General features: G+C 41.5%; 1 protein-coding gene across 1 annotated transcript; it reads left to right on the top strand.

The window, feature by feature from the left end:
- The first annotated feature begins 7,422 nt into the window (after window positions 1–7,422).
- Window positions 7,423–24,715, top strand: SEC14L1 (SEC14 like lipid binding 1). Its single transcript, XM_054083388.1, has 14 exons — window positions 7,423–7,572; window positions 7,673–7,804; window positions 9,707–9,835; window positions 10,068–10,302; window positions 11,029–11,138; window positions 11,875–12,064; window positions 15,086–15,174; window positions 16,089–16,159; window positions 17,749–17,920; window positions 18,239–18,373; window positions 19,306–19,440; window positions 19,900–20,151; window positions 21,181–21,359; window positions 21,935–24,715. The coding sequence occupies exons 1-14, from the start codon at window positions 7,462–7,464 to the stop codon at window positions 22,038–22,040; spliced, it is 2,046 nt and encodes a 681-aa protein (XP_053939363.1). The 5' UTR covers window positions 7,423–7,461; the 3' UTR covers window positions 22,041–24,715.
- The last annotated feature ends 1,572 nt before the right edge of the window (window positions 24,716–26,287 follow it).

The raw sequence follows: 26,287 nt of genomic DNA, 5'->3' as shown, positions 1-26,287 counted from the left end.
TTAATTAAGTGGTTTCTGTAGGGATCTTCAGCATTTGTAGGCTCATATGGGCTGTGTAGAACATATGCTGTAGAACATAGCACAGGGAATACTTTGTGACCTATGCAGGACCCAATACCGTCCACGTGGTCATGACTGATTCAGCATGTCAGTCTCTCTTGGATCAGTTGGGCCCTTGTTCATCTGAATATGAGAGTTGCAGACCTGGGCTATAATTTGAGCACCACTTCTGTGCAATATCATAAATACAGCATTATCAGAATCTGAATATCATGCTGCAATGAGTTCTTGAGCCACTGATGGTTTTTCTTCCCAGATACTCTACCCAAGAGCTCTGCTTACTGCATGGAGAACATCGGAGATTGTTTTTCAAGCTTGCTTCGCTCACTCATTGGAGAAATTAATTAGCCCTCAGTTAGAATGCATTAACAGTCTATGCAGAGTAGATTCTTGTTAGAACTTGTTACATATTTTGTATATGGTGTGTATTTTTGTGACCTGTCTTTAAAAAAAGAAGAAAAAAATAACCTTCAAAACCTAAAAAGCCATTGTAGTTCAAGGATTTGATGTGTAGTTATATAAAACTTTAACAGTCCCCTCTATGCAAGCTTTAGAGTAACTCTCTTGTTTTGAAACTTTAAAGCAGAGGTGCATTTCTGCAAAGCAGGAGTAGTTGGGCCCTTTTGGGAATACTTTGCTTTGGTAGGCTGTATGTGAACAGTGCAGGCACTACTTGTTCCCAGTGCTGTAAGCTTACACTCCAATTACGCTAATGATCATTTAATCAGAAAGTCCTGGGTCAATAGCACTTTGTACACTCTTGTAGTAAACAAGAACTTTTTGCATCTAAAAGGAAGCAGAGTTCTTGTCTTACGGATAATGACTGGTCTTGTTGGCTTTTCTGAGTGACTTAAAGAAAGGTTATTTGTTTTATCTTGGGTATGCTTACATAGTCATCATTAATACTAAGAGGCCAGATTGTGTCTTGTACCAGGGGCTGAGGACAGTATATCCTGTTCCTGAGTGACTCGTGCAACAGTGGGGTAAAATGGCTTTGGGCTGAAATAGATGGACAGTAAACTAAGACCAGGATGCAGCTGCCAGTGCAGTGAAGTGTGATGGGGGAAAAGGAGGGTTGTGCCACTTCTTGCCAGTAGTTTAGGGTAAGGAGCTGCTCCCTTTTCCAGGTGAGAGTCAGTTCTTGCTTTAGGAGATTCACCGGAATACATCCCACCACACGATGCAGCCATCCCCTCAGAGCCATCTGCATGCCTGTCGGATTGAATGTTCTGCCAGTTCTGTGCTATTCACACCCTTCACAAGTACAGCTCCATTTGTAAAGGCTGGATTTTCTCCTCTTCAGTGAAATTCTACTCTTCACAGAGTGAAGAGTTTTTCCTGTTTCAAAATTAATCTGTTAAAATGAATATATATTCAAATGTGTGGCATTGGAATTTGGTTCCCTTTTTTTTGACAAAAGAAGATGGAACAGAGAGCCTTCCTCTTTAATGGTTGCTTGCGGCCTGCTTAATTTGTCTTGATTCTTAAAATCTTTGAAGTAGCTCTTGTTCAGGTGAAGGATTATCATTTTTAATTCATACAAAGGGCTTCTGCAAAAGGTAATTCCTGATGTACTTTCTCATTGCTTAAATCCAGTTCAATGATAAGTTGTTATGCAAACATTTTGTTTGATCTTGCTGTACTAGCCGGCAAGTTAACAAACAGTGAATCTGCTGTAAAAGCTTTGGAGAAGCATATTGTGTTCTAGTTCTAATTTGATTTTTTTAAACACTTGTTTAGTCAAAATCGCAATGGAATACACTCTCATTTTTTCACTTTTAAAATAAAGTTGTTGTGTTCTGTGTTACCGGAAGTAGCGGGGAAGGTCTTTTGCATCTAGTACCACTTTTACAAATACCAGTTGTGCGGTGGGTTATCATCTCAGTACTTTGAAAATCTGGCTAATGGTATAGACTGGGCCAAGATTTACAGACAAGTAGAAAATCCGGTTAAACTGCCTCATATTCATCAAGGACTAGAAATGTGCACATCGAAGATTTTTGTGTTTCAGGTGTTGTACAGCCGCTCATTCATGGGTCTGAGCCCGCCCTTCTCATGCTGGGTGTTGTCTGTAGTCCCCATTACCCTCATTTGCGGTCTTGTATAACCAAAACCTGCTTGGTCTTTTCCACAGACTGAGCTCTTAGTATTGAATCACTGCCAAGCAGCCTTTGTTATCTCAGCAATAAGAAAATAACTTCTCTCTTTGTAAATTAGAACATTTAACAAAGTGAAAACACAGAGGAGAAAATAACACTTGAGCCTACTCTGAACAAGGGCTGCTGTGGAGAGCCATGCTGGTGGGGGAAGTTGCTGAAAAAAACCCCAGAGTTTAACTGTGCTACTTGCCTGGTGGCAGGGCTTTGGCTCGTAGCAGTGACAGTATCCTTTTAGAGGTCTGTTTGTCCTTCCAGAACTGGCTTCACAAAAGCGTTCCTTTCCAGGGAGCTGACTATTTGTGTATTAAAGATGGTTTTTTTCCCCAAGCTGTAGTCCAGTTTCCCTTCCCCCTTTCTGGTGCCTGGGAATGCTACCTTACCAAAAATCTATTTCTAGAGCTTTTTGAGGTACATCCGCTCTAACCATCTGCTTTCTTCCACACACATGCCCCAGGTTGGTTACCAACATGTGAACTAACATCCATGAGACATGGTTTTGATATACATGCTTCTTTGTAGAAGTGTAATGATTTTTAAACATATATGTCTATTATAAAAAGAGTGGTCGGGAGCTGTGAACAGCGGTATCTGGGGGAAGAGAAGGTATTTGCTGATTTGCAAAAGTTAATCCAAAATTGTTTCTTTCTAAATGCAGTTGCCAAGAATTCAAAACCTCTTTGTTAGCCTCCTGTGGGTCAATGTTTTTCCTATTGATCTACAGTGCTCTATTGCAGGGAGAGGAAAGGGGTATGGTGATATGGAGAAGACATCAAGCTGCTGGAATGCAGCCTTTCAGGCTAGGGCAGCATCCTGCTTGAGTGACCTTTCTTGTTTCTTGGGTGTTTATGAATAATTCAGAAATTCCAACTACTGGAAGTGCATAGGAAAGCAGGGTGAATGTTGGTACGCGCTTGCAGGTTAGTAGCCAAGCATGATCACGTATTGCAGGGAGAAATTAATTTGTGGATCATACAAAATGCAGGGGAATAGATTCCATTGCCAGGATGAATCCCTTGAGGTGCCCTTGGAGAACATAGTGCTAATCTTAGAAGGTTACAGAAAACATCAAAAAAAAAAAAAAATCTTAACTGCCTGTTTCATGCAATTAAGCTGTTAAGAAAGCACTCAATATGTTTCATTATCTGAATGGTGACTAAAATTCCTATTGATTTCGCCAGGTTAGAAGTTCTATTTGAAGGATCAGCTGGTATAGGAAAAACAGCACAGTGTCAAGAGTTTTTTCAGACCTTTTTTGTTCTTGTAAGCATAGAAATTAGTTGAGTCATGTAATGGAGATGTTGAACAATCGCTTTCCTTTAAGGGAGAAGACTTATTAATATATTAATATTTACACTATATTAATCTGGCTGGAGAAGCTGAGTAACGTATTTGCATATTGCATAAATGACTTTCTCCACTGAGGCCTGAACACATCCCTATTACCAGGGTAGTTTATTAGCTCTAGGCATGTTTGAGAAGCAGAAAACCAGAACATAGACCTTGGTCCTCCAGAAAACTGGATTTAGGTTCATACCTAAATGCTGTTCTAAAGGTGGTATTTTGAAAGGATCTTGTTATTGCTGATATTAGAATCCTAAAATCTAAGGGCAGTGCAGCAAGTGTAATTCCCTTGGGTATGAAAAATGGCTGCAGTGGATTTAAAATAATCTCACTTTTGAATTGCTTTCATGTCTTTAAACACAGATGAAATACTAGCAAAGATAAAAGTAAAATAAACCCTGTTATTTTGACTCTACTCTGAACACGAGATGCTAAGGGAAGTTGGAAAAGAAGCTTTAATACAGTGTTATTTTAGTTGAAATTACATTTGTCAGTGTTCTTGCTGTTAAAGTGCATTAAGAAAGTTAAGGGTTTATATAATGAGCCCATTAAATTTGAAGTTCAAGCTGCTTCACCATACTGTGTTTTTCTTGATGCACAATGCCAGCTTCTAATATATCAGAGTACACGAATGTTCCAGAGGCTTGGGGGAAATTCTGAAAGTACATTATGAGGGAACAACAGAATTGCAGGCATAAAATACTTCCATTGAAAGATCTGTACATGGATGTCTGTCTTAGCTGAAGAGGCGTTGCAACTTTTCATGTCAATCCCACTACCAGCTGTGGAGGTTTTGAGGATGAGCATGCGTGCGCTTTTCACTTGATAAATATCAGAATCCCTACACACCACGTTTTTTTACAATGTGACTGAGAAAATGGTAAAACTAGGTAACATCCTTGCAGTTTACTTCTTAGATAGATGTAGTCCTACAGCAACAGCATTTCGCTCTTGCATGGAGTCCATCAGGATTACTGCAGCTGCTTTCCTGAGAGGGAGATTTTATTTGTAAAGAGGGACCTGCCGTACAGGAAGAGTGTGTAGCGTTTTATAATACTTTGCTTTATCAGACTGCTTGAGGAACATTGGATAGTGCCGTTCAACTATTTTCTGTCTGCAAAGCTGGACTTTAGACAAAATTTCTGGTTGAAAACACCCAGTAACATAGAAATATCCATTCAATTCTATTATTTGAAAAGTAAAAGCAGTGTGTGATCTTTCTTTAATCTTCTCATGCTCTTTTAATAGCTTCAGTCTTGGTGATGCATGTGCTGCTTTGACTCACGTGTCTCTTACTGTATTGTACCACAAATTACAGGTTTTCTTCCTGTGCTGTGTTGGTCCACAGGGAAGAGAGACCTTTCAGTGCCCTGTAATCTTTAAGAGCTTTTCCCTGCTTACTCGGCAGTGTGAAAGAGAACTGTTTCCACCTGAGAAGGGACAGTTGTGCTTAAATAAAATTGAATATTTTGATGTGGCTATGGTTTACTATAATCACTTTTTCTTCAAACAAGGCTGTGCTGAGAAATAATACATTACCAGAATATCTTGGCAATGGTACATAAAGAAATAACGCCACCATGAGTTAAAAGGCCAATAAAATTGACTGTGAACAGTTTTCAATGCTCTGTGTGCATGTTCTTTAGGGAAGAAAGAATTCTGTGTTGCTGTTTATCTCTTTGAAACCTTCAAGTACTTTGCTGTAAGCATCAAGCTTGCCAACTTTTGGCAGATAATTATTTTGTTCTCTTCCAAATTGAACACATTCAATTCAGTCTTCCGATTCAGAACAACAGATTTTTCTTGGGCATTTTTTTTTTTTTTTTGCTCACAGCTCAATAAACACTTCTGAGCAGGTGATGTTGTAGTTTCCAAGTGTTTGCAGGGCAAATGGGAAGCGTTTTGAGAGCTAAGATGAGAAATGCATCTATATGTGCAATAAAGGAGACTTGAGGAGGCTACTCAGGTGGGCAAAATTCATTGTGATCCAAAAGTAAAAATGCTTTGAAAATACTGAGATAAATGTTAGATATCTACTTCCCCTTCTCTCCTGTCTATCAAATAATTGTTGTAATGTAAAGTCCTAAAATAAAAGTATTAAATGAAGCAATCTAAAACCAGAAGTACTTCTCAATTCTGCTTTCTTTGGAAATCTTTAATTTTTCTGACACAGGACAACATTTAACTACAGTCAACATAGTTAAAATAGGGATTTATTTAGAAAGAACGCTGAGACTTATTCAGTGAGAGGACTGAGATATTCTTGAATAACTGTAAAGTGTACAGCCTTCTGTCCAGAACAAGAGCCTCATAAAAGAAAGAACTCCTTATTAATAGGACTCTCCCTTCCTTTCTCTTGGAGCTGTGAAATGATTTTTCCCACTGCTTGCTATTGTGTTACGGCAGCAATGCTCTGTCACTTCCATTGTGCACACATCTCTGAACCCAGAAACTATTTCTATTCGTAATTTAAACAAAACCAGCTGTGCACAGATGTAAAATTTTAAGAAAGGAGCATGTATACTCCCTGGTTGTACTTCTGGGACAGCACAGAGGAGCTTTATGATCTCAGAACAGTCATGCTGCAAAAATTGTTTAAAAATATGCATAAGGAGAAAAAAAACTACACTGTTTTAGTGCACGGCACCACTGTCACCATAGAAACACTGCCTTCAGACTACATTTGAACCATAGTAACAAACTCAGTATTTTTATAAAGGGAGAATTAAGAGACTTTTTTTTTTTTTCTTCCAATGCTACCATTGCATGGTTTCTGCAGCTGCTGCTTGTTTTCTTCCACACCCTTTCCCTGTTGGTGCTGTTTCTGTGCAGCAATCCTGCCATATTCAGAGCAGTTAAAACGGTTCAAGAGCACAGAGTGGAGGATTTTAGCTCTTTTAAATAGCTGTTTCGTCTTCTACTCTCAGGTTTACTTTATGTTACTGAAGTTTTCTTCATTGAGATACCCTGCAAGTCCTACCCTTTCACCAAAGCCGGGTAGGTTCCAATAAAAGCTAAAGTGAAAGAATTCAGAATTTGGAAAGAAGGCTAAAGAATTAGTTTCTTCATGGCCATCCCATGAGGAACTCTTCTCCCTGAGTGTGTCTGATTTGATGCCATCTTCCCTGTGCATGTCAAGTATGTAAGAGATGAACTTAATTACATGACTATGTTCTTTAACCTGACTGAAGCTAACCTGAATGCTCTGCGTTCTTGCAGAAAGTTTGGATCTTCAGAAGTGTGCAATGGCTTCATTTTGTTGGAAAGACTTGCTGTATGTTGTTGGACAGAGTTGTAAGCTGAAAACCTGTGTAGTGAAATTGTTATGAAAGCTTTCAAGCTCCCTATGCGCAAAACACTGTTAGTTTAAGAAACAGGCTTTGAAATGTTTTTATTAAACCTTTGGGAGCTCTATGGAAAACCCTTTCAACAACTTCGTGAAATACCAATAATTTGCATATGGGTTTTTTAATCCAACACACGATTGTTTTGTCTTGTGGTATTTTAGAACGAAAGAGTCTTATTTTCCTGTTATTGCTGACAAGAGGATTACCATTGTATGCAATGAACAAGTTCCTTTTTGGAAGAAGGAAGGAGAAGTAGGATATTTTGTGTGTCGTTTTAAAAATTGTGTTACCTGGAAATGGCTGTATTAGGAATGTATTAATAAATGGATCGTTAGGAATGCACTGTGACGTTTTTCAGCTATATTGTGGACTTCAAGAAGGCTCAGTCCCTTCTGTGAAAGGTATGAAGGGCATTGTGCCTCTAAATGGTGGTGCTGTCAGGAAAGGAAGCCTACACACACCCTTAGGAATTAATTGTGATGATAGTTTGTTTTCTTCTCTCTCTGTCTTTATAGGCGTATGAAAGAAGGTTTCCTACATGTCCTCTGATCCCTATGTTTGTAGCCAGTGACACCATAAGCGAATACAAGAGTGAGGATAAAGCTATTCACGTGATTGAACGGCGCTGTAAGTTGGATATAGATGCACCACGGCTACTGAAAAAGGTGATGAGGTTTGAAGTGCCTGGTTTATAATTTTGTATATCCTTTCAAATGAATATCGTGTCTGAACAGATATTTGATATAGAACTGTCATCTTCCTCAGATTGCGGGAGTGGATTATGTCTACTTTATCCAGAAGAACTCCTTGAACAGACGAGAAAGGACTTTGCATATAGAAGCCTACAATGAAACCTTCTCTAACAGAGTGATTATTAACGAACACTGCTCTTACACAGTGAGTAACAAGCTCTTGGTGGTGCTACAGATGGAGTTAAGTCAGTGTTCAGGTTTCAGCACTCATAACAGAAGTTGAGTTGTTCTTGGCATTTGCCTTGCAAGAAAAAGTAAACAACACACCACTGTGACTGATAATTGTTGTTAGTGTTAAATGTAACAGGCTTGAAGAACTGAAACAAGTTTGGTACCCTCTTTCTTGAGCATCTTCTTGGAGAGCAAAGCACAACATGATTTGCTGTGTTTGACAGCTCTGTTTAGGCAAATCTGTGGTCTGTAATAGCAGCGTGGGCCTTGATGAGGCTGATGATACCCTGGTAGAACTGTTAAATGAAAGTCCAACTGAGCTTATTTGCCTTCCGCTAAGCTCAGACAAATGTTCATCAAGTCAGCCGTGTTTTAGCCTAATTCTTTCCATCGTGGCTGTTCTCGATCTTCAGTGCAGATATTTGCTGATACAGACGAGTCTGGTGGCATGCTTGCTGCTATGCTCTTGTCATGTTTCATTCAGAATGGCTTAGCCCATACTCATGAGCTCATACAGCAGACATATAGCAGGAAAACTTCAAATCAATATTAAAGGTTAAATCAAAGCTAGCAAATGTAACTGATTTCTTTGTACTGTAGCGTTCTTTTTGTGCACAGATGACAGCCTTTTCTGTTGTGAACCATGGTTAAAAGGTGACTAGATATCAGACCCACATGACACTATTACTTGGCCTTTTTTAAATTTCTGCTATTATTTCCAAGGCACGTTTGACAATACTTTTCTACCTGCAATTCTTCTACCTGCAAAGCTCTGATAGAACAGGGAAGAGAGAAGTGCATGAGTAAATATGTACAAAACACAACACTTCTCCTTGCCATTGCTCTACTCAGTCGAAAAAATTACTGGGTAAATACAAATTCAGGATTTAATTCAAGAGTAATTTTTAAAAGGTCTTTCTTACTAAAATTATTTATTCTTCTACCTCTCGTTCCACTATGCAGAAGCAGCAAATGAAGGGAAGTGTTTTTTTCCGTAGCTGTCCCCTTAGAAAGTGTTGATACTGTTCCCAGTCAATTTTAGCATGTTGTGAGGGGAAGGGGAATCTTAAGTCACCAGGACAATTGCATGCTTGGAAATCCAGCCTTCCGTGATGTTTACATAACTGCAAGTTCAGAGTCCAGCCTGGAAATTCATTTAGACAAGTCTGTTTTAGCTGAAGAGAGTTAAGAAAACAGCTTTCCTTCAGAGCAGTAACATCTCTGTTTCAGGATCATCTCTTGGCAAACTAAGATACAAGCTAAGAAGGAAATCGGAACTGTTCTAAGATGGCTTATTCAGCTGTCAACCAAGTGAGAAGTTTGCTTTTTCCTGTAGCATTATTGTAGGAGAAACAAAGTAAAGTAGTTTTCAGTCTACAAAATACTAGGGTACTTTGTAGGTCAAGGATGGAGCGATCTGTTGCAGAGTGTCTGTTGCAAACATGTCTAGACTGCAGTGCTTGGAAGTGCTTACACTATGCTCGCTGGCTGGCCTTGGCCTGTCAGCCTAACCTGCAGCACCAACAGAAGGTTCGTTGTGCGGTATTTTATCCTGTTACACAGACAGACTGTAGTCACAACCCATACCTAGAATGAGATAATGCTCATTGTATAAATGTGCTGGTCTTTTGGGTCTTCGCTGGTGCAGTGCCCTCTCCTTCTTAAGAGAAAAATGTGCTTTGCTAGCCAGGAGACTGTCGGAGGGCTTCTCAGGTTTTTGTTCTTTAGCATTACCTTTTCTGAACTGTGTTTTGCAAAGGACTGCAAATTCCACTTGAATGGTTTTGACTTGGTGAACCTGTAAAGCAAGAAACAGTCATTGCAAATATTGTGAGGGAAAAAATACTGAACTGTATGACCTCCTCTTCACTAATAGGTTCATCCCGACAATGAAGACTGGACCTGTTTTGAACAGTCCGCAAGTCTGGATATAAAATCTTTTTTTGGTTTTGAAAGCACAGTGGAAAAGATTGCCATGAAGCAGTACACCAGCAATATTAAAAAGGTGAGCTTGCAGTTGTGAAGGAGGTACCTGGCTCTAACTTACCAAATGAGAATGTAGCTGCTGCTAAGAAACAGGCTGCTCTGCTCAAAAAGCTGGGCTGTTCACTCTTCAGCTGGGGGCAGTGTGTGTGTAGCTCTGCATTTTCAAGTGGAATCTTCAGAGAGGTCTGGCTGGTCTTTTCTGTGTCTAAATGAGTGGTTTTAGTAGTTGAAGTAAATTTTCTTTTTTAAAGGGCAAAGAAATAATAGAATACTACCTGAAGCAGCTGGAGGAAGAAGGAATAACTTTCATTCCTCGTTGGGCTCCTCCTGTTGAATGTAAATTGGAGAGCAGCACATCCCATGCAAGACGCCCAGTTTCACCTGCTGTTAACATACCAGACTCTGCCACAAAGGAGGCCTTGAACAATAAGGAGATCCTCAACACCTCAGGCAGCACCTCAGAGCCCACAGCAGGAACACCTGATGGTATGGTGATCTGACTCGTTTTGGTGGAATTCTTTGTACTGTAGGGGCTCTCAGCACTGTGCTGCTTCTCATGGGCAGCTGAATATCTTCACATTGTCTCTTTTGGTAACATATAATGTTAAAAGTGCAGACTTGCAAAGCAGTAACATGGGGTAGCTTGGATGGCTGTTAGGAGTTGCTTCTTCATAGTGAACGAAGGTCAGATATGAGTGGGAGAACTCTTCACTTTGCTGTTCAATGGGTTGCAAATTTGGTAGCCTGTTTGCCCTGAAATTCAGAGATGGGTATAGCTGTAGGAATAATGGGGGGAAAGGGCTGAAGCTTCCCTTCGCAGTCTTCTGTTGTATCTTCCTTCCCCAGTTAATAAGGGAATTGGGGAAAATACTTGCACTGGAAGATTTAGATCAAAACTTCTCTCAAATATTTTCCGGCAAGCTTTATGGCACTGTGGATTAACAAATCTGAATTTACTGGCAAAATGCTTTTACAGAGTTTTGCTCCTTTTTAGCTGCAGAAGGAGAATTGATCTTCTCAGTTTAACAATGAAATGACACTGTATGTTGCCTTGCACATTTTTGCATTGATTCAAAGAAACTTTGTTCGAGTCTAACTGCCAAGAACACAGAGCAGCTGCTTCTCTTCTTTGGATATAAGCATATAAGATCATTTACTACATTGACCAGGTCAGTTCAGGACCACCCTAATCACCTGTATATCTCCTTTTAGACAAGCTAGACGCAGACTACATCAAGCGGTATCTGGGCGACTTGACACCAATGCAGGAAAGCTGCCTCATTCGACTGAGGCAGTGGCTCCAGGAGACGCACAAAGGCAAAGTAAGTTACTGTTGTTTTCTTGTGGCTCTGTCACAAAATGAGTGATCTACAAGGTGGACTTGGTGAAACATCATGCCACACCTCCTGTGGTGATCTGTTCCTGTTAAGTGGCCATCCGTGATCAAAACCTGAATTAAGTCTGTACAGTGGCAATAGAAGTTCATTGTGACTGTCCAGCTGAGATGCTCAAATGATTAGCATGACTGCCTCTCAGAATGTCAGTAAACCAGCACACGGGAATAACACCAGCTTTATAAGTCTGCCTGCTTCTACAATAACCTTATTTTACATGTTTGGTTTGGCCAGACGTCATCTTCTCAAATCTGTGTGCAGTACTGAAAAGGAAGCACTGTGGCCAGTTAAATAGCTGATGGCAAGGCTAGGGGTTTTCCAGTGGCTTGTGATTTGCATTGGTGTCTCAGCTTCCTTTTATTTAGCAATGAAATACAGTCTGTGTTTGGCCCCTAGACTGATTTCAATTGGACTACATTGGTGTGGCCATACAGGTGTAAATGATTATATTAGAGTTCATGAAACTTTTATATCCGTTATATGAAGGTAGCTGCAGTACCTGATGGGGCTCATGTTTTTGCTGAAAAGGTTGATTTGCTTAATTTCCAGTATTACCATCCTCTTGCATCCCCCTGCATGCCTTTCAGCTTCTTTTGTTTGGTCTTTTTGTTCTTGTTTCAAGCCTTGAAGGCAAAATTAGGTGTGCATTTGTTATTTTTAATAGATCCCAAAGGATGAGCATATTTTAAGATTCCTACGTGCCCGAGACTTCAACATTGATAAAGCAAGAGAGATCCTTTGCCAGTCACTGACGTGGCGCAAGCAGCACCAGGTAGACTACATTCTGGACACCTGGAACCCTCCTCAAGTACTCCAGGATTACTATGCAGGAGGCTGGCATCACCATGACAAAGGTATGCTTTATACAGAGGATACTGAACAGCCTTTAGAGGTGGTAGTTATCCCTCTGCTAACTAGAAGTGACTATAAAGATGGTTACAACTTCTCAGTTGTTATATACTAAATGCATTTAAATTGATGTTGCCAGCTCCTTTGCTGGTGGAGGCAGACTCCTGGGTCCTTAATCTTTCTGACTAATCCAGACATATTTAACACCGAAGACCTCTGGTTTGCTGGTAGCTTAAAGTTATTAACTGTGCCTCTGTAGTGCTCGGAGATGCTTAAAGGGGTGTTATGCAAATGCTGGGTAGGCTCTTTCAGTGATTAAAAGATGTTTGTAAATAAGTGTATTATTCTAATCAACTTATTTCTGATGTTGTATAAGTGTGCTGATGGCATAAATGAATACTTATTTGGCATTACAGTCAGTTTAATGATGAGAAGTGGAACATTGCAAAAACATGAAATAGAGCAGGTTTATATAAGAAAGGAAGAAGCTTTGGCTGAATTAATGTTGTATAGTGAGCCACAGCCAGATCTTTAAAATATGAACAGTTATGCCTGATGCACTCCCCTGTCCTTTCGCTTGCTTTATCGTGCGCTGATCTCGTTGCTGATACATACACAGAAATGAAATGGTTTGGAATTTGTTGCTTGAGGCAAGCTGGGCCCTGTAGATAAGGAAATGATGTCTTACTGTGAGCTGTGTGTGTTCTGATTCAGTCTTTTCCCCACTAGGCACCATTGTTTCTGCTAGCTTTTCCTGTTACAAGCCACATACGAAGCGGGACAGGAAGGTGTCAGCAGTAGTGGCCAGGAGACAGGGAGAACACAGCAGAACTTTAATCACCGTAAAGCTGGAGAGCTTGAATAGCTCTCCCCTGCTGCTTTGGGTTTGACAGACCTCAAACTGAGAAAACGGAAAATGAGAATATGCTTGTAAAGATTGTAGGGGGAAAGATCTGTGAATGAGTTCTCCCTCTCTATTAGTTCCTTGTTCTTCCTTTGCAAAGATTTCCTCTGTCAGTAGCATATAACAGGGTCCTGCCAGTGAGTAGAAAGGTACATAGTGCATCAAAGGGTTGTTTAATGTTTTTCTGAGAAGTTCTCTAGTCTTGTGGTGAACTTCATGCCTCCTCCCTTCCCCTTAAGTTCCTTTGATCTCTTTACGAGCACGCCCACAAGTAAAGCTCTGGTTGGCCTAACGGAAACAGAATTTCAGAACTGAGCAATTCCCTGTAATTTAACATTTTAGGGTGCTAGGTTCTTTTTTTAAATCCTCTTTTCTGGTATGGCTCCGCTCCTTCTACATATGCTAAACGCACCAGACCCAAGCTAGCTGAATTCTGTAGCGCTTTTAGCACTAAAGCAAAGGCAGCACTGATTATGAAGCATATTGTCTAGAATGAGCAGATAGTGCAAAAGAAGAAAAGTCATTGTTTTGGCTTGCAGTTAGCAGTTTTCTGAACATGTGAGTGGCTTTTATTTTGCCAGGACTGCTTCAGTCAAGTGTGTTTTTAAACCACAAAGCTCTAATGGACTATAAAATATAGTGATAATAGAGCACTGTCAGCTGAGACTTTCCTTCACGTGGCATTTGGGTGGACCAGGGTTAGTGTGCTCTTAGTTTGGCTTTGGATGTGTGTACATCTGTGAGGGAGGGAGACTTGCTAGGAAGCTTAATAGCACTTTTTATTTAGTGTTTCAAAAGCTAAACAGTACATTCCAAGATAAGTGTGCTGATGTTAAAACAACATTTTCTTTTAGACCACCTGATAAAATACAGAAGGCTGAAATTCCATTGGGGGTAGTGTCTTTGCCAAATAAATAACTTGCCTTCACACTGCAGTTCTGGTGGATTGGTTTTGGGGTTTTTGTTTGTTTGGCATTTTTGTTTGGGTGGTTTGGTTTGATTTGGTTTGGTTTTTGTTTTTTAATAGCATATTTTAACAGTTTCTTTCCTTGTGTCCCAGAGGACTTAATGATGATTTGATACCTCTGTGTGCAGTTCGTGGACAGAAGCAAAGCTAAACAGAACAGGACTTTGGGGAGGTTTTTGTCTAGAAAGGTGGTTTTTTTTGATTGTGTGTCTTAACTTACTCAGTTTTGTACGTTGGTGATAATTTAGCCTGTGTACTAGAGTAGATGAAGCAAAGCTTAAAATGTGCATCACAGTTTTGGGAGGAGGATGGAAGATGTTTCAGATGTGAGCTTTTATTATGAAGAGCCAGCAATGCAAGCTTTGGTTCATTCAGCCAATGCAGTTAAGCTTGATGTCATTGCGTCCTGAGCAATATCAGGATGCCCCAGTGTGCAGAGACATCACCATGAGAAGTAGAGGCTTTGCATACAGAGGGTCCATCTGAAGCTGATCTCTGGAATAGAGTCTCTTCTCACCAGGCTTAATCTACATAGGTGAGGCTGTGTGCCAGTTCTGTGTAATGTATGATGACATAGCTGAAAGGTGGGACTCCAGCAAATGCTGCAGAAAGCAAGGCTCTGGATTAACACGTTATTTCATTAATTCCTAGAACTCAGTGTAGCTACTTCTCAAAAAAGGTGTTGTAAGCTATCTGAAGCAGTATCGGGTCATGAGTGATAGAAGGCTTACAGCCTTCGCTGCAACTCTTCAGTTATGTTAATGGACTAAATTTTTTTCATGTATCTTGGCTGTCCTGGAAGCTGAATATAGTCCTGTGTCTTTAATTGTGTATACTGTGTAGACTAAGAGCCTGTTCTTGCTGAAGTCCTGTGAACTTCCCTTTCAGATAAGGGAGCTATTTTTGCATCAAGATTCTGTGAAGATTCTGTGAAGATGTCTCCATTAAACTTTAGCAGTTCATTTACAGGCAGTCTTTTGGTGCAGTTGGACAGGGTAAATTGCTCTCTGCTCCAGGTTCTCCCTCTTCCAGCTGTACAACAAAGTTTGAGCTGGTTTGTTTCCATTTGGATTTTTAGCATAAAACTAACTTACTCAAATTGTGTGTTGCTGTAAAAATAAGGGTTATGTTGATATCTTTGTTCTCATTATTCAGATGGTCGCCCGCTGTATGTGCTGAGATTGGGACAGATGGATACCAAAGGCTTAGTAAGAGCTCTTGGGGAGGAGGCCTTGCTTCGATATGTAAGTATTTTTGGAGCCAGCAAGTTGCTAACAATGTAGTACTTGCATTTAGAGTTTCCTCCTCTGCCAGAACATTCGTCGCAGTGGATATTTTGATGTACTCTCTGGCTTTCTGTTTTTGGTTTCAATACATCTGAAAGCTCCTGGTAGCTGATCTTCTGCATTCTTTCCAATTGCAAACTGATGGTGGAAAGGCGTAGTTCTTGGCAGCTCCCATAGTTATTAGTTAGCTTTTTCACAGATTTTTCTGTAGTTTGTGCAGTGCTTCAAACTGAAGCCTCTGCATTTGTACAGAAGAGAAAATGCCATGCTTAAAATTTGTCCAAGGATAAGGATATTTTACTTTTACTTGCCTGCAATTTTGCCTTCCCTAAAGACATCATTCAGACAATGTTAATGTGGATCTCCTTGGTTTCCAAGCAGAAAACTGGCAGAATTCCAGGTTTGCAGTAATTTTTTTGACAGTCACAGCCATAGTAACCACTCAAAGCAGCGGCTGGATTTTACTTTTTCTCTTTAGGGGCATTCCCAGGCACATACTAAATTTTGTTTGCCCTAGTTCTCTTTCAAGGGTACTTTCTGTGACTTAAAAAGGGGCTTTAATTTCTGAGTAAATACGAAATCACTGCTTACAGAGGCAGAAATGTAGGCAGATTTCTTGTCTGTATCACTCTTGGGTCTCTGTTCTCGGGAGAATCTTGTTTACATTTTACTGCCTTTATGGAAACGTGTGCTTATTTTTTCAACAAGATCAGCCAGTGTGATAAATTTAGTGATTTCAAGTTCATTCTTTGGGGAAAAAAATTATGCTGGTTTGAGCCTGTAGTTTTAATTAGCCTTTGGTTATAAACATTTTTTATCCCATCTACTGAGTTTAAGACTGTGTTCTCTAAACAACGTGTTTCCTTCTACAGGTTCTTTCGATAAATGAAGAAGGGCTGAGGCGGTGTGAGGAGAATACGAAAGTGTTTGGCAGACCAATAAGGTAAAATACAACAAGTGGATCTGCTCTTTGGGAGTTACGTGGTTTCATGGTGTACATGGGGGGAACGTCTGGCAATGTGATGCTGCTGAGCACGATTTATTAAATGAAACAGTCAGAGGGTAGGCTGTGTCTCACATGCAGGTATAAGTACAGTTAGAGTTAACAGAGCCAGAGTGAATCTGCGTGGCTAGGCCTGAGGGTAGTGCAATATCTGCTCCAGCGGTCTCAGTGTCTGCTCATAATAGTTCTACATGCAGGGTGTTGGGCTTCTACTCTCCTCTGCTGTTGGATGTCTGCAGAGCAATGTGGCCTCACTTCTGTTTCTGGGGACTTCTATAGACAGACATCAGTACAGACTTCCCAAAGAAGTCAGGCCACAATAATATTGTGAATAACCTTTCCAGTAGTTTCAGGTCTTGTTTGCATGTTACTTGTTCATCCATAATCCATACCAAGGCTCACTACAGTCGGTTCTCGTTTGCATTCTCCATTTGTCATATGTGATTACTCAGCTCTTGGTCCAAGGTAAGGCCATGAGGCTCCTGTGAACCCTGGGGTCTCGTTTTCCAAGTACTGGCATGACTTCATGTGAAATTCAGTGAAAACCAGCTTGCTATCCCAGCTTTAGGTCATTGAAGGGGTCACTTTGGAAAGTGCTGACTGCGAAGTGGTTTCAAGGGTGTGAAGTTAATGCAAGGCTGGCCCTGAAAAGAAACAGTGTTTCTTGGACTCTCTTCAATTTCTGGCTCTTTCCCTTAATCTGTAGAGGCTCAGGGATGGGTGGTATGTCTGCTGATCTTTTCTCTGTTAAAGAACTTGCTGTCCTAGCTCTCAGTGGGAGGTTGAATCCATTTGGTGGGTTTTGTGTGTGCAAGTGTGAAATCGTGCTGCCTACTGGATCCTCATTTGTAGAAGTAATCCTAAAGGACTATGTATTAAACAAAGAAATGTTTGTTGTTTCATAGAAGCCTTCTGCATAATTTAGTGGGTAGAAGCTTGGGCATCACAGCTGTAAATCTTGAATTTGTGCTCAGGGCAAGACCTGAACTTGGAAAGTAACTAAAGCATATGCTGAAGTTTAGTGTTGAGTGTTAAGAACGTAACTCTTCCTCTAGAAAAGGTTTCTCTGCCTGAGAGCTGACAGTCAAATTAGCTTTTACTTGTAGTGGCACTGTTACTGTACTGTCTTAGTAGGAAGTTGGCACCGTGAATTTTAAATTGCTTCCTATCAGCAGTGTGGCTGCTTAATTGATTTCCCAGTAGAAGCAGTGATTTAACATTTTTGGGCTGACTGTTGACGGGGTTTTTTTTCTGCTTCCTGTTAACTTTCACCTGGAGTCTGAAATGTCTGTGGGAAGATCTGCATAGTGAACAAAGTGATCTTTGCACACACCTTATGCGTGGCACCTTCTGAGACATTTTCATTCTAAGGACCTTAAACTCCAGTGTCTACAGATAGCGTGAAGCAAGGAAGTAGAGCAGAAGAAACCAAAGCAGGCAGCGGGGTCCACACATTTCAGTACATTGGACACTTGTACAAGAAAGGAGAATTCTGACCCTATTGAAATTTTTCTTTTTCTTAAATTCAGCTCTTGGACCTGTCTGGTAGATCTAGAAGGTTTGAACATGCGGCATTTATGGAGACCTGGTGTCAAAGCATTGCTAAGAATCATTGAGGTGGTTGAAGCTAATTACCCAGAGACTTTGGGTCGTCTTCTTATCCTAAGAGCACCTCGAGTATTCCCAGTTCTTTGGACACTGGTATGTTTGTAATTCAAGCTATTCCTTAGCCCTTTCCGTACACTGCTATGCACTTGTAGTTTGTAAAAGGATTTTAGAGTACAGGCTTTATAAGTGAGAAAAGTTACTATTTGTAAACATCACTTTTATAGGATTCCTGGGGTGGATTAAAAAACAGTACCTAAGAACTTGCTTACTTAATGAGTTAATTTAGCTTCTTTGTAGTGTGAACTCTGTGTAACAAGGATGGTAACACTTAATGCGATCAAAACAATTTCTTCAATATAGACTCAAGAAAAATGTGAGAGCCTGGTTTATTGTGTTTTTCTTTGTTTGTAGGTTAGTCCATTCATTGATGACAACACTAGAAAGAAATTCCTTATTTATGCTGGAAACGACTACCAGGGTCCTGGGGGGCTGCTGGATTACATCGACAAAGAAATAATCCCAGATTTTCTTGGTGGAGAGTGCATGGTATGAATATGAATTAGTGCATATAGCAATTTATTTGTGGGGTTTTTTGTTTTTTTTTATTTTTCCCCCTTCACTCCTCTAAACAAAGAAGCCTTGAAGCACAGGATGATTCCTAATGTAGTTTGGAAGCGGGGACTATAATGTAGGATTCCAGGCTTAGTATTTCCTTCTGGATCCACTTTGAAGAGAAGTAAAATACTCCTCTACAATGTATATTAAATAGCTTACTAAAATAGCCAGGCAGGGTTGAAAGCCATCGGCCCTGTTACTGGTTTTCTTTACTTCTGAGTGCTGGAACAAAAATGACTTTTCAAAGATGCTTTCAATCCTCTGTTGTAATTCAGTCATCGACCGCTTCTCCTGCCCCAAACACTTCTGTGGAACCTGTTCCTGATCACATAGTTGTCTAATCGGTTCTGAGCTGTCAAGACAGTGTAACTTAAACTGTTACCTTCCTGACTGCAATATCCTTTTACCTGTTTGGAAATTCTATCTCCCTACCATCCTTCATCCTTAAATTTAGCTACCTCAGTTGTTATTCCAGGCATGTAGGCTATGGTTTGTAGACCAAATTGCCGTTGCTGCTTTCCATAGGATTCCCAAGTGGCTCACTTCTTTCTTGACTCTAGGGCAGTATGAGTAATAATGATAGCGTTTGCCTAGTCATTTTGTGTGGAGCTTGCTGTTCTGTCTATACAAGATCTGTCCTCTGGTGTCTCGCTCTGCAAACTCATCTAAACCAGATCATTGTAAAATAAATTTATGTACATATGATGTACAAGCTATAAAGTTACTTTCAGACTCTGTTCAGATCTCATTCTACAGAGTGCTTGCTGAACGTCGGTTTTGTTTCTGAAGGTAGCAGGCAGAGAGCAGGACAGGTTGTTGGGTGTTAAGAGGGGATACTTTTTAATGGCTGTTTATGCTTTTAGTGTGAAGTACCAGAGGGTGGGCTGGTTCCCAAGTCCCTCTACCGGACAGCAGAAGAATTGGAAAATGAAGACATAAAGCTTTGGACTGAAACAATCTACCAGTCTGCAAGTGTCTTTAAAGGAGCTCCACATGAGGTATGGTTGCAGCCTTACTATTCTTTTACTTAATATCAATGTTCTGCTCTGGTCTTTGTCTCCTAAACTGAAAATGTTTCAGAACTTCATTATTTAGTTGCCATGCTTCCGTCTTGTTCTTCTATAATTCTGGTGCATAGTGATCCTTTAGTAGCTGAAGTTTAAGACCATTCCTGGTATCATTTTGTTATTTAGAGAATTCAAATGTTTTTCATTCCATTCAAAGCAGTGCCCTTCTAAGCAAAGACAAACGATGACCTCAGAAGCTATGTGAGAGCTTCTGAAAATCATGTGTTAAAATCAGCACACTCATTCGGGAGAGAATGTGTCCACACTGCCTTTTAAAAAAGTCTAAATTAAGCCCAGCAACAAAACATCTGGAGTTTGTTGTCTTTTCTGGTAGAATTTCTGTCTTTACTGAGAAAATTGCTATTGTCTGACGTAACTCTTTGGTCTCAGGTTCTCATTCAGATTGTGGATGCCTCATCTGTGATCACATGGGATTTTGACGTGTGCAAGGGCGACATCGTTTTTAACATCTTTCATTCAAAAAGAGCCCCACAGCCTCCTAAAAAGGACTCTCTGGGAGCTCACAGTATTACATCTCCTGGTGGGAACAACGTCCAGTTGATAGACAAAGTCTGGCAATTGGGGCGTGATTACAGTATGGTCGAGTCTCCTCTTATCTGCAAAGAAGGGGAGAGTGTGCAGGTAAGACTGCGGAATTCTCACGTGGGATCTAGCTCCAAACGGATGAGCTGATTCACAGCTGTTATTGATGACTGAGTGGTGATTCAGCTCCGGACTGTCTGCTTGCTTTTGGCCGACATTTCAGCTTATGTTCCTAGCTGCATGCTGCGAGGAACGGGGATAGTATTTACACGGGATCTGCTGTGAGGGGAGATTGCATCAGTCCCATAGTGACTGAGATTGATCAAGGAAGATAGAAAAGCCATCTAGGATGTAGTGAACATCCAGAAAGTAGCAGGATGTCATTTGTGGTGTAATTTCTGACCATTATTTTCTGCAAGCAAACAGTCTGTGTTTGAAGAATATTGTAGTGTCTTACCTCAGTAATGCCAGAAGTCTGGAAATCAAGACTGAGCTTCTGTGTGTTTGTCCCCCTACCAGCCACCATAAGGGGGTCCCTGTCACCAAGGCTCCTGGATTCTTTTTTGTAGCACTTGCAACCTGTCCTTCAATTTTTAAGTTTGATATTACATGCGGCATGTTTACAGTCCCACTCTGCCAATGCTATTCCTTCTGACTTGAAATAAGAGTTGAAGAGCCCTTGGGAAAGGAGCTCCTGATGTCATCTGATGGGAAGTGTTAAACTGGAAATTTGAGCAGTGACTTCTTGACCTGTGCTTTCTCTTTCTGTGAGGCAGAAGCCTTGACTGCTCTTTTCAGTCTCAAAGGACAGCCATTAGTGAAAATAAATGGAAAACAATTGATGTTGTTTTAAATAAGAACTTTGTCCTTTCAGTGCATTTGAATCCTAACCTCTTGACACTGTCAAAAATCAGGAGAATCAGCTGACTTTCTGTCATAACTTTACAAGGATGCTGTGTGGGGAGGGTTGGCAAGCACTGCCAGTTGGCTGAGGAGCTGAAATATTGGCACTAGGGAGAAAATTCTGGGCTTGAATGCAGTTTTTCTAAGCTTGGAAAAGAAATTCTAAGCCTACAAACCTTTGTGTTAACAAAGTTAACTTTCAATTTTTGCTGTGTCTGCTTCCAGGGATCGCACGTGACCAGATGGCCTGGCTTCTATATTCTCCAGTGGAAATTTCATAGCATGCCTGCCTGTGCTACAACCAACCTGCCTCGTGTGGATGATGTTTTAGCATCTCTACAGGTCTCCTCACACAAATGTAAAGTGATGTACTATACAGAAGTAATAGGATCTGAAGATTTCAGGTATGTCTGGCCAAGGTTCATTACAGTCAGCTGATATCAAATCTTTATAGTGCTTGGATGATCAGGCCAGTGTCATGTTCACTTAAATACAGTAAATTGTGAGAACTTGTGTTCTCTGAGGCCTCAAAAACCCCCAAAACATAATCCATCAAATCTCCCCTGCTAGAAATCAACCAGTACTGGCACTGGGGGCAGCTATTGTGTGAAAGGGTTATCTCATTGTAATCCTCATTGGTCACTTTGCTCTGCTTTGAAACCATTGTGTGAGTTGTTGGGCTTGGCAGGTTGTCGTGTAGAAATGGCTGCAACTCAACAGAATTAAGTCAGTTCAGTTGCCTGCCAGTTAATATACTTGGGTGAGACTAGTTCTCAGTCTCTTTGAACAAAATCTGGTTTTTGCAAGGTGTCCTTATTATCTTGATGTGGTGAGGCAGAAAAGCTGTTGAGTATCTGCACCAAAACTGTTAGTTGCTTTTTATTCAGTGTGCAAACAAATACAATATCGATAGATACAGAGCAGTAATCAAAATCTTTTTATGTTCAAAAGCTTAAAGCTACTTTGGTTCTCATTGCAGGGGATCTATGACCAGTCTTGAATCAAGCCACAGTGGATTCTCCCAGCTCAGTGCTGCCACCACCTCTTCTAGCCAGTCCCATTCCAGCTCCATGATTTCCAGGTAGTGCCACAACAGATGAAAAACAAATGGATGAGATGGCTGGACCCTCGCCTGTGGCAGCTGACTGCAATACGGCATATTCAACTGGCAATTGTGCAAAAAAACCCCACCCCACAAAAGCCTTTTATAGATAGTAAAGTAGCTGTTTGAATTTTAAATTTAGTTGTTTTGGTCCTTGTTAAATCCAACAGCTTGTCTCTTAACTTTAACCCTTTTTCCTAACTCAGCCATAGATTTTTGGAAGTAAGCTTGCACAGATCCTAACTCTGAACACAAGGGCTCTCATCGAAAGGAAAAATAACCAGTGCATCAGTTAAGAATATTTTTTTTTAACTGTGTAAATGTTAAAATGCAAAAAAAAAAGATAAAAACCCTACCAAAAATGCTCCATAATGCATTAGAAATCAACTGCAAGTCTCCTGTCAGGACATTCCTTGCCATCTTAAGAAATCCCCAGTGATCTTCCAGTGCTGCAAACTGTTCTCCCATTGCCACTAAGTGATGTCCGAGACAAAGAAAAGCAGTTGCTGATACTTGACTTTGTGAGTCCATTTTTTTCAAAGCATGCCCACAGAGCTGTGGCCAGGCTGCAAACACCTTTTCTATGAGCACATCTTTGGGGATTTCAGCTCCGGGTCTTGATGGGTTAAGGCAATTCATTCTTCCCTTGGATTTGTGCTTGAAGCACTGTGGAGAGAGAGGCAGAGAGCAGGCTCTCCCTCACTGTGTCATGCTGGACTGATCCAAAATTGGTCTGGGTATTGGTTCCCAGCTCTGTACTGGAGTTTCACTCCACTTCCTTAGTATGCTCCACATGAATTGATTTTACTGACACTCTGTTGGTAGCAAGAATTTATGCACAGCTTAAACTTGCTTCTTTAATCAGTCTGAAGGAGGTATGGCTTATACCCTTCTTGTGCACTTTTCAATCCTTCTTGCCTCTTACCCTTCCCTGTGTGTGTCAGAAGCAGAGCACTTTAGTTCTGAGCAGTGGGAGCTTTAATGTAGGCAGGTTGCACAGGGATCTTGCACTCCAAGTGATGCAGCAGAAGATGCTCTGAGTGGCACCTGCTCGACCATTTTCACTGTTGCTACTGCTGGGTAGTGAATTGCCATTTTGGAGTTTGCCCCTGTTCTCCCCAGGCCCAAGCAATCTTGATGAATGCTTTTTGTTCAAGTCTGTTCAGGAATTCTTACACTTCAAGTCCCTTCTCGAAAGCAAAAAGCACGAAAGGCAGAAGTGTTGAGCAGAGGGCTGTCAGCAGACAGCTGCACACCATGCCTGGCAGTGGAGCAGGGAAGATTTCTGGCTGAAATGCAGGAGGATTTGCATAGTTTAGACCCTGCTTGGTCTTTCTCCAGCCTCTTGGAGCTAAACTAACCATCCAGGCAAAAGGAGCTACTGTGCTGGCTGCAGCACCTGGTAGAGAGCTTGATAGGCTCTGTAAGTCTTGGGAAGGCAGCACTGATGTGAGTAAGTGGTAGAGGAGCTTGCAGAGGTCTTGTGCTTTCAAAGCAGAGCTCACTTAAGAGACGAGATGCCCTGCCTGAGGAAAGCTGGTTCTGAACTTAGTGTAAATCTTATTTATGACTGCAAAGCTTCAGAGAGGAAGGTTACTAACCTCTAAGAGCATCCCTCCTGTGGGCCCATTTTGGCTGTGGAATGTGTCAGAAAGAGCTGACAAAGGAGCATTGTGGTAACAGATTTAGAGGAGCTAAGAGACCAGTTTTCTGAAACTGAACCAAACCGGTCTGTTTTGCCTTTTTTGGGACTTACAAATTGAAGATGGAGGTTAGACTGTTACTTGGGCCGCCAAAGCATGCTGTTGTGTGAGACAGGCCACTGCTTTGGTGTCAGGCATCTCTGCAAGCAGCACCTGCACAGCAGACAACCACACGCTGTGGCAATCGCATGAGCTGCCTGCCTAGGAGGAACCCAGCCTGCTGAAGAGGGGGTTTGATTCTTGACACGCAGGAACCAGTAATCCCAGGCGCAGGAGGCACAGCAGGCTTATCTTAATGACACTCACCGCTCTCTGCAAAAGCTGCTTTCCATTTACAAGGCTTTAAGGGTTGAAGATGGTCCCCTTTCTTTCTTTCTCTCTCTCTCTCTCAGATGGCGATTTTGCTGACAACTGTAAAGAAACCGCTTCATTTGACACTCCACATCTGTCCAGAGGTGTCTGGCTTTGTAGACCTTTTTGGGTTGCAGTCACTTTTCAAGTCTGAAGATCTGTATTTTTATTTTTCACTTGAGCTGGCTCAAAAGTGGCACTTTGGGTTTTTCCTGCTGTAAATCTTAACACATCTTTTAGAGCTCAAAGCACATGACAGCACAAACATCTGGGGAGATAAAATTCCAGAAAAACAATAGTTAATCCTCCTCTAAGTGAAGTGCTGTAGCAATATGGCTTGATCACTGCAGTCTGACTAATTAATTTCCCATACCCTGCTCTTTCTTTGTGTGGTATTACTGCTCTTCTTCCGTCTCTCAGTCTATGACTTGTGTTTGCTTTTTTCCTGTTATCAATGTCCTTCTGCACTTTCCTGTCTGTACTCATGAACTGCATATCAAATTCTGTAAATGTTTTGTATACATAATACCTCATTCTTGGTAATAAAATACAGAATAGTCTTTGAAAGATTTTTTTATTGTTATCAATAAACGTGAACTGTTTGGAAAAAAAGGGGTAGCCTCTTTATTTCAGTCGTCTGATGCAAAGCTTCCAGGTTATTTTATGTGTGGAATTCAAGCCTTGTGGTGCTGTTCTGGGGGATGCAGGAGATGCTTCAGCGCTCTGCTGCTGTGAAGTTTCAGCCTGTCCTGGGGAGCAGAAGCCTGCATAGGTGCAAGGTGTGAGCGGAGGAAGAAAACAGCCTCTTCTGAGCACTTCCCTGTCACATAACAAAGCCTCATCTTCCCACAGTGCATGTACAGAGGGCTTTTTTACTGGTCTGAATGCACAAAAGGAACAAAATACTGTGCTGAAAAAGCCTTCAGGTAGCCCTAAAAGGAAAATTGCTGCTTTTATGGATTATATGATCACTTTAACCTCCTTTATCACAGTTAGAAAGGAGACTCCAACCTCAGCAGTCCAGCTGACTGCAGGAGCCGCTCATGTGAGTGTACTGTGTGTTACCCGAAAGGTTGGGGAGAGGTTAACTGAAATTTAACAATGTAAAGGTGCAATAATCTCCTGTCCTTCAGGAATAAGCGTTCTGTGCAGCACTGCCGGTGCAGGGCTGTGGTACTGCCTGCTTCCAGGGGTGAATGGGCCACACAGGGCAGAGATGGTCTCCGTGCCTGCCCCCGCCACTGACGTCTTGGGGAGGAGGCCGGGGCCATCACCTGTGGGGAATTAAGACCTTTTTATTAGTAGAAGTAGACAAAACTTTACCTATTTTTAGAACAGGAGCCAATAAATGTCTTGACTGTTCTTTTTCTATTCCTGGGGGTTGGAGCAGTAGCTGTAACATCCATTTATGATTCGTCTTTCAGATTTTATCCAGGTTGTAAAGTTTCTAAATTGAGAATCTTTAACTATGGTTGCAGAGGCCTGTCAGCAAGACCAGATGGCTACCTGACCTATTTCAAGTTTTAACATGTGGCCAGTACTTTTTACACCAATGCATAATTATAATGGACCGATTTACTGCTGCTCTGGATGCTACTAAACACAAAAGGCCTTGAGAAGACAGCGGGCAAGAAGGTGGCTTTTGTTGTTCAGCTGTACTGTGCCAGGGACAGAAACCGAGGCGGCTGCAGCAGAGCAAGGAGCTGGCAGAACCCCACTAGGTGGTGCCAGCAGCCCAGGCATGGCCGGGGCTCCCCAGCACCCAGTGTCCCGGCTGCCAGGGCTCCGTCTGGGGCTGTCCGAGCCCTCTGGGCTCTGCTGCCCTACCAGGGCGCTGGTCCATACTGGGAGACAAAAACAGAGTGGCCATTCACCATCCCTGGAGGGATTTAGATGACGGGTGGACGAGGTACTCAATGACATGGTTTAGTGGTAGATAGGAATGATGGGACTAGATGATCTAAGAGGTCTTTTCCAACCTGGTGATTCTATGATTCCTCCACTGAAGGGAAAGTGTTTCACAGGGAGCAGCTACCTCCCTGGCTTTGAACCCACAGGGTAGCAGAGCTGCATCATCGCCCAAACCTTGACCGGGTCCTCACCTTGTCCAAGCCCCAAGCCACCCGGCCTGGGACAAGAGGATGCTCGACTCTCCTTCAGGCATCAGCCTGGCTTT

The sequence above is a fragment of the Cuculus canorus genome, chromosome 18 (genome assembly GCF_017976375.1).
Source record: "Cuculus canorus isolate bCucCan1 chromosome 18, bCucCan1.pri, whole genome shotgun sequence".
NCBI lineage: Eukaryota > Metazoa > Chordata > Aves > Cuculiformes > Cuculidae > Cuculus > Cuculus canorus.
This window is presented reverse-complemented; position numbering and strand designations above follow the sequence as displayed.